The sequence below is a fragment of the Doryrhamphus excisus genome, linkage group LG4 (genome assembly GCF_037039965.1).
Source record: "Doryrhamphus excisus strain RoL-2023G ecotype Guam linkage group LG4, RoL_Dexc_Guam_v1.1, whole genome shotgun sequence".
Classification (NCBI taxonomy): domain Eukaryota; kingdom Metazoa; phylum Chordata; class Actinopteri; order Syngnathiformes; family Syngnathidae; genus Doryrhamphus; species Doryrhamphus excisus.
This window is the reverse complement of record NC_136360.1, coordinates 13,818,215-13,835,775: the sequence shown is the minus strand read 5'-3', so window position 1 is coordinate 13,835,775 and position 17,561 is coordinate 13,818,215. Positions and strand designations below refer to the sequence as shown.

General features: G+C 40.3%; 1 protein-coding gene across 1 annotated transcript; it reads left to right on the top strand.

The window, feature by feature from the left end:
• The first annotated feature begins 9,815 nt into the window (after window positions 1-9,815).
• On the top strand, window positions 9,816-14,913 carry dpt (dermatopontin). Its single transcript, XM_058072726.2, has 4 exons — window positions 9,816-10,178; window positions 11,598-11,723; window positions 14,099-14,206; window positions 14,286-14,913. Exons 1-4 carry the CDS (start codon window positions 9,895-9,897, stop codon window positions 14,350-14,352), a joined length of 585 nt encoding a protein of 194 aa, XP_057928709.1. The 5' UTR covers window positions 9,816-9,894; the 3' UTR covers window positions 14,353-14,913.
• Window positions 14,914-17,561: the final 2,648 nt, after the last annotated feature.

The window sequence follows — 17,561 nt, the reverse complement described above, 5'->3', positions numbered from 1 at the left end:
CTAGTCGAGACCGACTCCGCCCGAAAACTCCCCTCAATAAGTATCGAAGAAGCGCACTAGCGAATCACGATGTCGCGCTTCTTTTGACGTCACATCAAGGAGGGGTCGCGTGGGAGGTTGGGGGGGTTTGAATGTCCTAAAATGTCTCTCGTAGTAGTTTTGCTCCATAGCAACCGGTGGTCGCTGACGACTGGTGACGTCACTGCCTTATATGGCGTCCGTTCGCTACACGAGCCAACTAAGAACATTACACGATAAAGAGAGAAAAGAAAACAGTTTTCAAAACACTCTAAAAGAGGAAACAAGGGACACAGTTCTTCCTTAGTATATAAACAGGGGCGCCACTAGGTTCTGAGGACAGGAGGGGCTTAGCCCCCTGGAGATGCACAGGATATGAATGAATGTAGTTCATAAAAAAATCCAAAAAACAAATAACGAACAAGAACCGGGATATATATATATATATATATATATATATATATATAACTTTCCCAGTTTGGACAGATTTACTACAGATACTCAATTGTTTTAGGCCACCATTAAATTTACACAAGTACACACAATCTACACTGCAAAACCGCTGCTCAAGCTCTGCAACCATTCTGTCCAGTGGACAGTGATCAATTATATAATAACCATTATTATATTATTAATTAGCCTATTATTATTATTATTACTATCATCATTATTATTCTTCTGATTATTATTACTACTAGTATTAGTATTAGTAGTAGGCTAGTATTAGCTTTCTTATTAGTCTGCTTTTGCCCCATTATGAAATTTGTCAGAGATTAAAATAAAAGTCTTGACATTAGCAGCTAATTCAGACTATTTCTGTAACATTCTTGTACTTTATCTTTATGTTTTGGCTTTATTTTCACGTTTCCTTGACCTTGGTGTGCCCTCTGGAGTGTTTTAATATATATGGCCTTCCCGGTGTGGGCTGCTGTGGCGTTTTTCATTTTAATAGTTAAACTCATGGCTCACTATAAATTCCGTTCACAGTGTTTGTGCCCGCAAGGCTGTAACTTTCCACCTCATACTTGTGTGTGTGTGTGTGTGTGTGTGCGAAATATGGAAGTGGGATTTGGCCACAGAGCAATTGAAAATCAGACTACCTAGCTTTTCGAATCAGATTTATAAGGAGCACAGAGAGAAAGAGGAGGTGCAGGGGAGTTGTGTGATTTATGGCCTGATTAGCTACAGCTGTTCCAACATGTGCAACAACATGCAGCAGCCTTACACGGGCATGAAAACTACAGCATACAGCAGGTACACTTTCAGCTTATTATTATTTCCCCATTCACATGGGAAGCAAACATGGCCGACAGCACTGACAGAGGTGTCAGTCATTGGGTGCGTCAACAACAAAGTGCAATTATTTACAAAGTGTTACTCCGAGTTCTCGGCGAGGTCACCTCAGAGTACGATCCTTGCCAAGTGCAAGCTGCTAAACCAGAACAGCCGCTAGGTCACACACACTTGCTTCGAAATGTATCTGCATTTAGATGTAGCGTGGATTCAAACCCAGTAGGAAAATACATACTGATCTTGCGGGTTTAGGTGTGTTTTTGTTTTATTTTTAACAAAGAAAAACATTTTTTGAGGTTTTATACAGTATATACAGTGCAGTGAATTTAATATTAGTGTATTTTTAAAATATATTTTCATACAAATTTATTTATTTATTATATTTTATTATTTATGTATTATTAAAATAAAACATAAATTAATGTAACTTTTGTTTTAATATTATAATAATTATAATAATATTATAATTTATTTTACTATTATTATATTTATCTATATCTATCTGTTATGTAGGTATTATAAAAAAATTACATGGTTTTAATGTTTTTACATTTTTTATTTTAAAAACATTTTAATTTTAATTATTTTATTTTAATTTATTATTATTATTGTTACTTTTATTACTATTATTTTACATGTCATATCCATTTTACATATTTATTAGTTGATTTACTATGCAGTGCACTGGTTTTAATATTATTTTTTATTTTAAAAACATTTCATTTATTGTTATTATTATTATTATTATCACTTTAATTACTAAATAGCAGTGTAGTCATTTTAATATTAATTTAAAAATAATCTATTGTTATTCTATTTTATTTCTATTATGTATTTTTATTATTATTATTATCATTATTTATTAATTGACTAATTGATATGTAGTTCAGTGCAGTAGTTTTAATGTTATTAATAAAACATTATTAGTATTGTGCTTATTATTATCATAATGATCATATATAGATATTATATTATCATATAATATCATTATTATCATTATTATTATTATTGATATTATAATATATATAAATATAATATAAATTCATGGATTTAAAAATCTATATAATTATTGTTAATGTTATATTTTATTATTACAACTATAAAAATATTTTTATATTTTATTATTTAAATACTATTTAATTATTAAAGATAGAAGAAAAGAAAGAAAAAAGAAAGAAGGTCAAAACAGCCTGTGATGCTTCCCGTGCTACATCCTGACTTTTCCTGTTTCAAATCGTCAGGTTTTTTTCAATGATCTGGCTTCTTTTTCCACTTGAAAGACAGGAGCAAATAGCTTATGGCTGTCGTTTCATGATGGTGACAGTTTGACTCTGGAACAGATGATGTCTTTGTAGAGAAGTAGATACACATTACACATTGTGTTAGCATGAGAACCCTTCCAAAGCACATGGAGTATTAGCATTGATCAGTCAGTCAGAAAGCAGTATAAAAATATCCCTGACATTAGCAGGAAGTCATCACAAAGCTGACAAACTGTCAAGTTTTGGAAGGAAATCAGACTTGAACAAAGTGCAACAACAAAATGTTCCTTTTCAAGGCTTTGGAGTGATGTCATGTACTCCCACCTCACCTCCACTTGGTCACAAAAGAGGAAGCACTATGATTTTGCAAAACCAGAAGTAACTTTTTCCGATGTGGACTTCTGCTGTGTTTTCATGCCGCTCAAAGTCAACAATGTAACGCGTGCGGTGGTAAGGCTACTGATTTGGAGACGATAACACAGCGAGTGTCCTGCTGTTTGCATAGATCAAGGCTCAGCCAAGATGACCAGGAGGTGCGGCATTCCGAGATAGCTTGTGGACTGAATCTGGTATGCGGGAGTGCGAGCCCACCAACAATAGTGTGTCTATGTGGCCCACCATGGACTTGTGCGGTCTTGGAAAAAGAATACTCCAAAACAATTGGAATCAGTATTTTCTGTTACTTTTTGATACATGACCTACTGTATCTTCCGAATGTGAGTACAGGGGAGCCTCTGTTTTTGCAAGGCTGTTACATTTTGTAGAGAATATGGAATGATACAGTCGAGGGCAAATGGAATACTTTGCTACGTGCAATATTGTACAAAATAGTAAGAAACGCTGATTTCTGGAACTCATTTTATTCTATCTTGCCAAAGTTAGATATACAGTAATGTAATGTGGTTGACTAAAGCCAATTATAAGTAAAAAGAAATATTTTAGCAAATTGTGAAAATGAAAATGGCTTAATGAAGTCAAATACAAATATAAGTCATGCAGAAGACGCGTTCAAAGATATGTAGGTGTCAGTAATGTTACTTTAATGTTGGACACACAAGACACACAAGCACCAGACTTGATGGCTGCAACAACATGCATTATTGCAGGTTTGAATGATCTCAGGGCAGCACGTCTGCAGCGCGCAGACCTCACAGCCAGGAGACCAGGGTTCAATTCCACCCTCGGCCATCTCTGTGTGGAGTTTGCATGTTCTCCTCGTGCATGCGTGGGTTTCCTCCCACATTCCAAAAACATGGTAGGTTAATTGGTGACTCCAAATTGTCCAAAGGTATGAATGTGAGTGTGAATGGTTGTTTGTCTATATGTGCCCTGTGAGTGGCTGGCCACCAGTCCAGGGTGTACCCCGCCTCTCGTCCAAAGACAGCTGGGATAGGCTCAGCACCCCCTGCGACCCTCGTGAGAAAAAAGCAGTAGAAAATGAATGAATAGGTATAACAATCCTGAACATGGGTTCCTGTTGCAGCCGTAACCTACGCCAAGATAAACCTCCTGTTTACCCTCCAATCAGCTCCCCCAGCACTGGAGCACAGTTACAGCAACGCACACAAGCACAAGTCTTATTTATGTCATTATTTTCCATTATAATCCCTGCTATATTGGGTAATAGGAGTGTAAACGTGATTATAGGGGTGTTATTTCATGTCTAGAGGGCTCTAACAATGTTAAAAAGCATATTTAAAAGGTGGTAAAGATGTTTTTAACTTAATTGGTAGCCTGTTGTTAATTTAGTTAATTCTTGAAAATAAAACTAACCAAAAATGCCATCATTTTCACTATTGAGAAAAAAACCCCATCTTGTACAGTGATGCGGCTAATTTCTGGCTAAAAACTACATTTCCCGTTAAGCTTAGAGTGCAGCTTCAGGAAGTAGTGACATGCTAATACCTTTTGAAGTCATATTCAGCAATCTCTGACACAATTGAAGTAAATTTGATCAATTGTAGGATGACTGCAGCTTCTGTTTGGACTGCTCGGACCGCCAACTGTTTCAAAAGGCTGGACCGTTGTGTAATGAAGATGATAGCTCATGCTAAATGCCGAATTTGCCTCGAGACAAAAATGACAACAAAAGGACAAAGAGGCTGACAAAGTGTGTGAAAAAGGGATTATAAGGAAGTTGAATTGTGATGCTAAAGAAGCTGACTTTGGTGGTTTTAGTTCCCAGGAGGTGGATGAGGACTACCATGAATGACTTTTCTGGTAGGCTACTGTTTAACTAACAATATTACATGCACTGCTTCAAAAAAAGCATTTATTTAAAAAATGATTTCTGTGTAACATCTTTCTGTGTGGCCGCATGGTGGTTGAGTGGTTAGCATGTTGGCCACACTGTCAAGAAATTTGGAAGACCTGGGTTTGATTATCCGCTTATAATAATAAAATATATTAGCCGTTTTACTTTCTTACTTTGTTCAGATTATAGATAATCTCCGTCATCCTTTTCTCCTTGAACCTGCTGACCCTCATGAGGCGACAGGCTATGACCTTTGCCCTTTATGTGGCAGGCCTCACGCTGTTGCGTCGCCACACGGCGTCTGTCAACCAGATATATATATATATATATACATATATATATATATATATATATATATATATATATATATGTGATCAAGTGAAACTGCAATATTTGAAGTGCCAAGTAATGTGGACTCCAGTGAAAGTATCTCCATGATACAGACGTATCCCTAGTCCAAGTCCAAGTCCAAGTCCTGATGCTAGCAAACTAACCAGTACCATCCCAACTGGAGGCGGGGCAACTCAAAGCTCCTGAAATAGTCGAGTGATGCTTCTTTTTCCAGGCAGTCACAGTGAGGCTTATCGGCCCTCCTCCTCCTCCTCTTCCTCCTCCTTTGAGCAACCGTGACTGCTTTGTCCGAGTATGGTGATTTGTAGACGTTATTATGCTGGCCTTTTGGCCGGTATCTTAATTTTATCAGTGCAGCCCAATTAAACAGCAAAGGTCTGACGGGAGAAATGGAACCACGCTGAGTGACCTTTTGACATGCCGGCGGTGGCGCTTGCGCAACGCCTGCATACCAGAGATTGTTTTCTTTCTTGTGTAGCTGTTCATTCATAATTATTAGCAGCAATTGTTAGTCATGTTGGTCGCTTGTAGGAAATTCCTTGCTTATGCCAGAGGCGAAGTAGAGGGGTTTGTAGCAAAGTGTTGTGGATCTTCTAAAACTGTACTTCTCAACCTTTTTTCAGCTAAGTTCCCCCAAACTAGAAAAAAAGCTAAATGAAAGGAAAGGTATACAAAACTGTGAAAACAGAACAAAACAAAAAACAGACTGTGTACATATATTTATACTGTTATTCTGTATATTTTGAATTTTTCATTCTTTTTTTAATAGATGTGTCTGCACCTACTATACCAAAACAAATTCCTAGTATGTGTTTGATCATACCTGGCAATAAACCCTTTTCTGTTTCTGATTCTGATTCTGATTCTGAACTGTGGTGAGACCAGCCATGTTGTTTGGTCTAGAGACAGTGCCACTGAGGAAAAGACAGGAAGCAGAACTGGAGGTTGCAGAGATGAGGATGCTGAGGTTCACTTTGGGAGTGACCAGGATGGATAGGATCAGGAAGGAGTACATCAGAGGGACATTACATGTTAGAGGCCTTGGAGATAAAGTCAGAGAGGCCAGACTCAGATGGTTGGGACATGTCCAGAGGAGAGATAGTGAATATATTGGTAGAAGGATGCTGCGTTTAGAGCTGCCAGGTCAGAAGTGTAAAGGAAGCCCAAAGAGGAGGTTTATGGATGTAGTGATGGAGGACATGAGGGTAGTTGGTGTGAGAGAGACAGGGTTGGATGGAGGAGATTGATTTGCTGTGGTGAACCCTGAAGGGAAAAGCCCAAAGAGAAAGAAGAAAACCGCCCAAACTAGAAAAAAGCATTCTGTAACTATCTGATTTATTCCCATCTAAAACAGCGCTCATCTGTTGTGGTGGAGCTTGAAACATTTGGAAATAAATGCATTGAGTGAGTTTGGACGATTTGTTCACATTTTTCACCGGTCCTGACACCCTTGCTAATGTTTGAGGTTTCATGCATGGTAAGAACTCCCCAAAACTGTGTCAAAATGTATGGAATAGTAACAGCAGTAGTCCATCAGTGTCCCCAGTAAACTTCAGGGTGCCATTTCCATCATACACACCAATTATGATCAAGATCTGACCTCATGGATTTCAGTTAAAAAAAAATTGTGGCGACCCAGCTTGTCACCATGCCCCCCCCCATATCCAATAGTGTAGGCTAAAAATGCTTGGCAATTTGTCATCATCCATCCATTTGGTATCTGTGATTTTGACTTTTGCAAACTTTTGCAGTTTCATGCATGTTTAGGCCCCATAAAAATGCGCAGAAATGCAAGGAATAGCAACATAGCAGATGTATCACTCAGTTCTTTTCCCTCTCAGTTACAGTAAACCTACCATTAAAGTTCTGCACTCTTCCTGTTCTGCCCCGCCTTACATTAGCATGACTGTCACAATACAGAGCCTACATCTTCATTTGGGTAATTGCATAAAACGGTCAGAAAGGTCACTTCTTGTCATTTGGTAACAAATGATGAAAAGCCTCCATCTCACACACACACACACACACGCATGTGTTGCTAAATGCTAGCATGCCCTCATGGGACACATGCAGCTGCCATGAAGCTATTAGGGTTTGGGATGGAAGACACAGTCCCGGCTGCCTGTTCCTGTGAAGATGTTCTTGTAAAAAAAAAAAAAAAAGTCTATTACTTTTATTTATGGGATGTCGCCTTTCCCATCATCACCCTCCCCCTTACCTTACATCATGTACGAGCGAATAAAAGATTTCATAACGATGGCATTGGGTCACAAGTCAAGGTGTTACATGAAATGTAAAGTAGCAAATACGCTGTCTGTTTGTGAAGGTCGCATGTAATAGGATTTGTCAGCAGTTTTAATTCAGTGTCAGTCGTGTACTACAAGGGTGTCCAGACTGGAAGAGGCGAGGGCCACTTGCCAAGTTCCCCCAAACTAGAAAAAAAGCTAAATGAAAGGAAAGGTATATAAAACTGTGGTGAGACCAGCCATGTTGTTTGGTCTAGAGACAGTGCCACTGAGGAAAAGACAGGAAGCAGAACTGGAGGTAGCAGGGATGCGGATGCCGAGGTTCACATTGGGAGTGACCAGGATGGATAGGATTTGGCACAAACGCCAAATATGGTTAAAGAATGTTAATTAAAGAACCCTTTAAAAAATTCCTATATCCAGACGATGATCTGGATCACCCCCAAAATGCCATCACTTCTGTCGTATCCTGTTTCCGACAATTCCTGAAAATTCATCCAAATCCATTCCAAACTTTTCACGTTATTTTGAACACAGACATACAAAACATAACCTACGTGCTGCGCTTTGTCGTGCGCTTGGCAGAGGGAAACTTTTCTACTGTTTTTATTTTTTTTCCAGCTATTTAAACTTTCTTCTTGTAAACTTCATTCATTCATTTTCTACCGCTTTTTCCTCACGAGGGTCGCGGGGGGGGGGGGGGGGTGCTTGAGCCTATCCCAGCTGTCTTCGGGCGGGGTACACCCTGGACTGGTGGCCAGCCAATCACAGGGCACATATAGACAACCATTCACACTCACATTCATACCTATGGACAATTTGGAGTCGCCAATTAACCTAGCATGTTTTTGGAATGTGGGAGGAAACCGGAGTACTTGGAGAAAACCCACGCATGCACGGGGAGAACATGTAAACTCCACACAGAGATGGCCAAGGGTGGAATTGAACCCTGGTCTCCTAGCTGTGAGGTCTGCACGCTAACCACTCGCCCACCGTGCCGCTCTTTTTGTAAACTTGATTCTCGTAATTATCACTTTATTCCCACAATATTTTGACTTTATATGTGTAATATTGCAACCTTTTCCCAACCAATTTTTTCATAAAATTACAACTTTACCCGTTGTTTGCTTCTCATAATTTTAGGAAAAAAATATTATTTCAACAATATGCTACTAAAATTACATGATTTATACTGAGAATATTATTTTTTGTAAAATTAGGGACTTGGTTAGATCACAACTTTTTCTCCTAATATTTAAAAGTTATTCCTGTAAAATTACTGCAATTTTTGCAGTTTTTTAGGTTTTTTACTTGTTAAATTACAATTTTAGAATTTCCTCGGGGTCAATTTAAAAACAGCTAGAGGCCATACGTATATGGGGCTGCACTTGACACCCCTGGTTTACACTCTCAATCCCACAGCAGCTCTTTATGTTGATTGGTTGTTATCAAGCATCCTTTGGTCTCCATGACGACATAAGGAGCACCTTTTTGTCACCTTGATTAGCCAGGGGAGGAAGGCATTTGCTCTCTGAGTGATTGGACTCCCCCACTGCCAAGCCCACCACGCAGCATGAGATTATCTTCAAAGCATCCTAAAATAAAACATGTTCCAAAATAGCAAGTCAAGGAGTTCCACAAAAAAACAGGGAGGGGGGCTGAAATAGCATTTATTTATAGACGGCGCTGTCTATTTCAGGCCGTCTATTCAGAGCAGAGCCTTTGACTGAATGTAGAACTTCATTCATAACGCATGTGATTGTAACTAACACACCCGGAGGCCATTTTGCCACACGTCACGTGACGGAGGCTGCACGCTGTGTTGTCATCCATCATGTGACGTGTTATTTACTGTCGTTGCTGAGACTTGTCGTCTCTGCACCAATCCATCTCAACACCACTGAGCTCCTCACTCCATCAAGTCCGCATTAGACCCACTCACCCCTCGCTCGGCTGCCAAGCATGAACTTCAATCCATTGTTTACTCTTCTCATTTCAATTAGCTGAAGGCAATGAAACGCTAACTTGTGGAAAACTGACGTAGCTGCTTTGGATACATGGAGATGTCATGTTACAATAAGTGGTTGCAGGGACATTTGGAGCTACACTCTCACGTGTTCCTTGGTCCAACAAAACAGTTTATATAGACGCTTTGAGAAAGGGGAACACATGGCAAAGATTGTTAACACGTGAGAGAGTTCACACTCCAGAGCCTCGTAAAGCATGACGTCAATATTTGAATTGCATGTCATATCAAAGTTCTGGAATTTTTAAGGTGCCCCCCGCCAGTCATACTGACACTTGGCTTTCTTTTTGCAGTGTCCACCTTAAAATGTCCCCTCATCTCATGTATATGGCAGCTGGATGCCAAACATCTGGAGCTTTTTTTGTGAGGCGGGGGGAGGAGGAGGGCTTTAAACCTAGGCAGCTGTGAGTTAGCGGGCCAGACAGACCGCTTCCTTCCTTCGACATGAATCCCGCTCTTGTTGCTCTGGCCTTGGCCCTGCTCGCCTCAGCAGCGGCACAGTCTCAGGACCACCATGACCACCAAGACATGGGCTGGGTCAATGGCTACCGACAGAGCTTCAATTTCCAGTGCCCGCACGGCGAGGTCCTGGTGGCCATCAGGAGCTACTTCAGTCAGAAGGACGGCTCGGACCGCTTGTGGACGTTTGAGTGCCAGCCCACGCCTGAGGGCCTTGGCGCCCCCACCGACTGCTGGTGGGACGACATCAACCGTGGTGGGATGGAGTGGTAGGTACTTCTTTAACCTTTCCATAGAAGAGTAGTAGAATTTGTCCGTACGTTCACCTTGAACTCACCAGCTTTTTGGACTTTTGCAAGAGTCACTATTAGCACACAACAAATAGCACGTGTGCAGTTTGTAGTTACAACAACATTGGCAAATAACGCTGATACTTTTATGATCGAGCCTTGTTTGTTTGTGTGCTCGCTGGCGCCTTTGTCCTGTTTAGTTGAGGTAAACAATTTGACTCCAAAAACTAAATGACTACACTTCAAAATAAAACCTGTTTACAAGTTGTCAAGTTTTTCGCAAGCACCCGTGAGTCACTGGAACTCGAGCCTTTGTCAATTACCTGCGAGTCAGTGAAAGTTTTTTCGAGTTCTTGTTGCTTTAGCCAGTGAAACTTGTGTCTTTGTTGAGTACTCATAAGTCAATCAAAATCTTGGTCGCGTACCCTTGAGTCGGTGAAACTCCAGTCTTTGTCGAGTACCCATGAGGCAGTGAAACTAGAGTCTTTCTCGAGTACCGGTGAGTAGTGAAACTGGAGTCTTTGTGAAGTACCCATGAATCACTGAAACTCAAATCTTGGTCGGGGACTTGTGAGTCGGTGAAAATGGGTTGTTGTTGTGTACCCATGAGGCAATGAAACTCCAGTCTTTACCAAGTACTCCAGCAAAACTGGAGTGAAACTTGACTCTTTGTCGGGCACCTGTGAGTCAGTGAAACTGGAGTTCTGAGTACCCGTGAGTCAGTGAAACTCGAGTCTTCACTGGGCAGTGAAACTCCAGCCTGAAGTGAGTGAAGTAAGTCGGTGAAACATGAGTCTTGTCATGCACCCATTAGTCATTTAAGCTGGAGTTTTCTTCGAGCACCTGTGAGTCAGTGAAACTTGAATCTTCGCTGTTCATGATTTGACCATGTCAAACTGCAAGGGTGTGAATGAACCCTGAGAAAGCTGGTTTCCACTTTGGAACGGCATGTAAAACACATCAGACACGGGACTTGTACTGTAGCCTGCCAGAAGTTTGAGCATAAAAAAGCCATCAGACAAGGAACAGGATGACTTCAGCGTGAAGAGAATGTGTCCTCTTTTGATTTACTGCCAGTTGCTCCCACTGCACAGATTCAAAATCTTTCCTTATTAACGCCACACCTGTTGCTGCTGCTGTCTGCTTCCATTTACACTGCTGGAGACGTCCGCCTGCAGGGAAACCACCCCCCTCTATGAGCTTGTATATGCCGTGGGCCCATGGAGGCCATGTTTCCATGACAAACGTCTGCACACGCTGAGGCTCCCCCTGCTCCCGCATCCTATTATTCCCTGGATGTGCCACTGCGACAAATATAAAATGCAGGAGCCAATAAACACAATGGTGTGAAAGGAAAATGCATGTATTTGAATTGATGTCTGCACCTTGTCTTTGCAGGACGTCCACATGCACCCGTAACGGCCTGGTGGCGGGCGTGCAGAGCAAGTACTTTGACAGCGTTCTGGACCGGGAATGGCAGTTCTACTGCTGCTATTACAAGCGCCGCTGTCCTTATGCCTGCATGTATGTCACGTATTCAAAATGAAAAAAACAATAGAAAAACAAAATGACATTTGAACTATGACAAAATACAATTGCATGCATATTTTAATGCACAAATGCACACTGCAGTTTAACTGTAGACCTGTTGCATTTTTGGATCTAAATATAGTACCTTTTTATGGGCTGCAGTAGGCCTAATGTGCATTTTAACTGCATTTTGTCCTGAAAATACAATAGCATATTTGAGAGAGTATATTAAACTGCACATTTTAAAATGGCCTGTTTTGTGGTCAAACAAAAAATATAAGGTAGTTTAACTGTAGATCTATTGTATTGTTGAATCACAATACAGTACTTCCTTACTACCTTTTCATAGGCCACAATTGGCCATAATGTACATTTAACTGTATTTTGTCCCATAAATACAGTACATCAAACTGCATGTTTTGGAGTAGCCTTTCATTGTGGCCAACTTGTAAAATACAATCGTTACTAAATGTAAGTTGGCTTAAGTTACAGTAAACCAAACTGCATGTTTTGGAGTGTCCTTTTATTGTGGCTGACCTAAGTTTAACAATTGTGTTAAACTTAAGTTTAACAATTGTGTTGGGCACAATAAAAGGCCACTCCAAACCATGCAGTTTGGTTAATAAGTTAGGCCAACTTAAGGTTAACGATTCTGTAACATGATTTGAAGTGGCCTTTTATTGTGGCCAACCTGTAAAACACAACGTTAAACTCAAGTTGGACACTCCAAACATGCAGTTTGGTTTACTGTAACATGTTTTGAAGTGGCCTTTTATTGTGGCCAACCTTTAAAACACAACGTTAAACTCAAGTTGGACACTCCAAAACTTGCAGTTGGGTTTAACATGTTACAGTAAACCAAACAACATGTTTTGGGGTGTCCATTTATTGTGGCCAACCTGTAAAACACAACATCAAACTCAAATTGGACACTCCAAAACATGCAATTTGGTTTACTGTAACATGTTTTGAAGTGGCCTTTTATTGTGGCCAACCTGTAAAACACAACGTTAAACTCAAGTTAGACACTCCAAAACATGCAGTTGGGTTTAACATGTTACAGTAAACCAAACAACATGTTTTGGGTGTCCATTTATTGGGGCCAACCTGTAAAACACAACATTAAACTCAAGTTGGACACTCCAAAACATGCAGTTTTGTTTACGGTAACATGTTTTGGAGTGGCCTTTTATTGTGGCCAACCTGTAAAACACAACATTAAACTCAAGTTGGACACTCCAAAACATGCAGTTGGGTTTAACATGTTACAGTAAACCAAACAACATGTTTTGGGGTGTCCATTTATTGTGGCCAACCTGTAAAACACAACATCAAACTCAAGTTGGACACTCCAAAACATGCAATTTGGTTTACTGTAACATGTTTTGAAGTGGCCTTTTATTGTGGCCAACCTGTAAAACACAACGTTAAACTCAAGTTGGACACTCCAAAACATGCAGTTGGGTTTAACATGTTACAGTAAACCAAACAACATGTTTTGGGTGTCCATTTATTGGGGCCAACCTGTAAAACACAACATCAAACTCAAGTTGGACACTCCAAAACATGCAATTTGGTTTACTGTAACATGTTTTGAAGTGGCCTTTTATTGTGGCCAACCTGTAAAACACAACGTTAAACTCAAGTTGGACACTCCAAAACATGCAGTTGGGTTTAACATGTTACAGTAAACCAAACAACATGTTTTGGGTGTCCATTTATTGGGGCCAACCTGTAAAACACAACATTAAACTCAAGTTGGACACTCCAAAACATGCAGTTTTGTTTACGGTAACATGTTTTGGAGTGGCCTTTTATTGTGGCCAACCTGTAAAACACAACGTTAAACTCAAGTTGGACACTCCAAAACATGCAGTTGGGTTTAACATGTTACAGTAAACCAAACATGTTTTGGGGTGTCCATTTATTGTGGCCAACCTGTAAAACACAACATCAAACTCAAGTTGGACACCTCAAAACATGCAGTTTGGTTGACTGTAACATGTTTTGGAGTGGCCTTCTATTTTAGCCCACCTGTTAAACTTGAAGTGGCCACAATAAAAGGTCACTCTAAACATGCATTTCGGTTTACTGTTTTTTTTTTTTAAAGGAAACTTAAGTTTAATTGTACTTTACGGGTTAGCCACAATAAATGGCCACTCAAAAGTGTGCAGTTTAACTATTGTATTTTCAAACCAAAATACAATTTACAGGCAAATTTGGCCTTTGACCAATAAAAAGCGCTATGGTTTGGGGGGTAGGTCCAAAATGTGCCCAAAATTCTTTCCTCTTATGCATGCTAGCTGCACATCAAGAGTTTTTTTTAGGTACAGACGTGGCACAGAACAAACCTGCGATGCTTTTCGCAGGAAGACCAACGACATTCCGGAACAGTACCATGAGGAGGCAGAGTTGGTGGTTCCAAGCTATGGCTACTTCATCCGAGGAGCTCAAACCACTTTCAGCGGGGTGCTGAGGTCTGATCTTGACTTACCTCGCTAGTTTATGGTTGGTTTTGCCATGTTGACAGGATGTTGTCTCTGTCTTTCCTTGCAGGGATCGCCAGTGGAAGTACATTCTGTGCAGGATGACCGACTTTGACTGCGATTTTGAGAACTTGTAAAGGGGCATTGTTTTGCTTTCCGGAAAGACATCTGTATTTACTCGTTTAAATGTGATTTTTAGATAACGGTTCCTGTAGTTTGCTGACAAGCACTGGCCTGTACAGGCCTTATTTACTCGCATGCAACATAGAAACACAGTCATTAAGTTGAAGTCTTCCAGCAGGACCTGAAAGGGGTTTTCCAAAGCAACACATTGAATCGGTCAGCCTACATCACATGACTGTCATGGCCGTAGAAAATGGTCGCCAACATTTTTATGCATCACAAAGCCATTCAATGAGCAACAGCATTCAAGCCTTTGTTTAGGAAACCTTCAAGGAGGCTCCTTTTGGATCATGGAGTGGCAAATACCAACTTGGTTTTATGATGACACTGTGTGAAACAATTAAAAAGCCCCTTTCTGATTATTCACTGTTAGCTTTTCTGTCTTCAATGTGCCCACACCATACAAACGACACAGTATGGAATGCATTTCAAAACATCCTCTTAAAGAGCTACTATGTACTGCAAGAAACTAAGCAATATTAAATGTCTAAAATCAAGGCACCAAACACCTACATTTGACTCAGGATATTTGTTTTTCCATGTTGGACCAATTTGCTTATTTTCACAAGCATAATACTGTATATACTACAATCTTGAGAAATAAACAAAATACTGCAATCTGCCAACAGAGCAACGTTTGACTTGCCTAAACACTTTTGACCTTCATTTCAGATATTGAGTCTTCAGGAGTTATATTATTTACATCATCATTCAATCCAATTTTGCTCCATGTCGTGTTTATTAGCGCTATTGCACTCACTAAAGCTTCTTCCTGTATACGTTCCTTCCACCAATAAGATACAATGGTGATGTCATGTGGTATGAACATGGGTGTTGTACATTACCGTACCAGGCAACAAAGATGTGCCAATGTTGGACTGATGAAATACAGTAGTAGTTATGGAATTTTACTCAATAAATATTGACGTGTCTGCTAATATTCACTTTGTATTCTCAGGAAGTTGAATCAATTGCAAGTGGCTCAGGTTGTCTTAAAAGACGTTCTTGAACATCATGCACAAAGACTATATAGCAGGGGTCTCAAACTCAGTTTACCTGGGGGCCACCGGAGCTAGGTTCTGGGTGAAGCCGGGCCGCATCAGGTTTTCAAAAAAACCCCAAAACGCATTTATTAAAAACTGGAAAAAAAATCAATAAAAAAACTATCTTCAATGCTTTTGCTTCTGCTATACCCTACACTTTTTCAGTACTTTGGTTCTGGTTTTCCACACCAAAATATCTGATAAAACATTCCGCTGTTCTCAAATATCTTAATTTTTATTTTTCTATACACAAAATAATATTAAAAAAAATAAATAAATTAAGAATAAAGACAATAAATCAATCAATCAGTAATAAATAAGTAAAATAATAATAAAACAGCAAATAAGAAAAACGTAAGAAACCACATACAGTTGGTAGAGAAATTATATTTTTCAGATTCAAATGTACAGTATTAACAGTTATTTAACCTTTAACATGAACATTAATGAAACTTAATAATTTTACCCAATTAGCAAGTTAGCATCGTACTCAGTTCCATCTGGGAGCAGCGTCGTAACTTTAACAACATGTTTGATGAGATGCTTTATCTTGATGTGTATTTTCCGTTTTATTCCAAATCATTTCCTGCATTTATTTGTACCTAGCATCATAAGCCTTTAGCTTCATTGCTAATCCAAAACAGGGTAGGGTAACAGTATGGGCAGGGCAAAATCATGTTAATTGTGCCCGGTGTGCACACAGCTTTAAGCTGTCATTTCAACATTAAACCTTGGTATCAAGGTGGGGGCCTCAAACTAGCGGGCCGCAAGTTTGAGACCCCTGCTACGTATATAGGATAGCTCTTTTGTGAAAAGACTGAAACCATTCTCGATGTAGGGGCTACTGTTACCATAGAGACCTCTGATACAACACCATTCCCTCGGATTAGAACTGTTCTATCTAGTCTTCTATCTAGCATGCTGCTGAGATGCAAGGCCAAACCTTTTCTAAGACGACCTGCACAGTACAGCTGCAATTGATGCAATTCCTTGAGACCCATTTTGGGTCCTTTAACCTGACTTTGGGAAATCCTGGTAGAGTTGAACCAAAAAGTTGGTCCAAAAGGTCCAAAAGGTCAGTTGAAAACCAAAGCATTGCAAGTTTTACATGCAGAAGATAAAGTGAAGTCATAAACAGAAAACTGGTTTTGTCAATTATACAAAAATGCGGGCTTACAAAAATTCCATGTATTTCTTTGTCTTTCCGATGCAACTTTTCCAAAATCCTTTGCCAGAGTTCCTGCTGCAGCGTGTGGTGTTTCCCACGTGATGTGAACTCACCGTGTGTTGGGAGCAACTATGGAAAAAATGAAGAGTCCCAAAGACAAGCCGATGCTTTGTTCACGCTCACGCTTGTTTAAGGCGGGAACGGCTCGCTCTCACTCCATTTAAGTGGACTGGGGGATAATGGCCGAGTGTGCTGGCTAAGGGTCCGTGGGCTCAGCAAGCAGCCTGGAAGAAAAGAGTGGCGGGGTCCGAGCCAGCTCCTTTCAGCGTTGTTTGTTTATGGCAGCTGCTGTCTTGAGGCTCAGGGCCAAACGCCACAGTCCCCTGAGCCACTGGCCCATGGCGAGCCACACGCCTGCTGAGGCCTCCCACCCCTGAAACCTTCCGTCCCTCAGCGAGAAGGTTCTCCTCCAGTACAAGGCGACTTCTTTTTTGAGGTGAAACTTGCAGGACCTCCTCTTTGGAGATGAAACCATGCCCACGCAACATGAATAGTGTCTAAAACAGGGGTCTCAAACTCACGGCCCGTGGGCCAAATGCGGCCCGCGAGACGCTAGTTTGAGGCCCCCACCTTGATACCAAAGTTTAATGTTGAAATGACAGCTTAAAGCTGTGTGCACACCGGACACAATTAACATGATTTTGCCCCACCCATACTGTTACCCTACCCTGTTACCCCGCCCTGTTTTGCTTTGGATTAGCAATGAAGCTAAAGGCTTATGATGCTAGGTACAAATAAATGCAGTAAATGATTTGGAATAAAACGGAAAATACACGTCAAGATAAAGCATCTCATCAAACATGTTGTTAAAGTTACGACGCTGCTCCCAGATGGAACTGAGTACGATGCTAACTTGCTAATTGGGTAAAATTATTAAGTTTCATTAATGTTC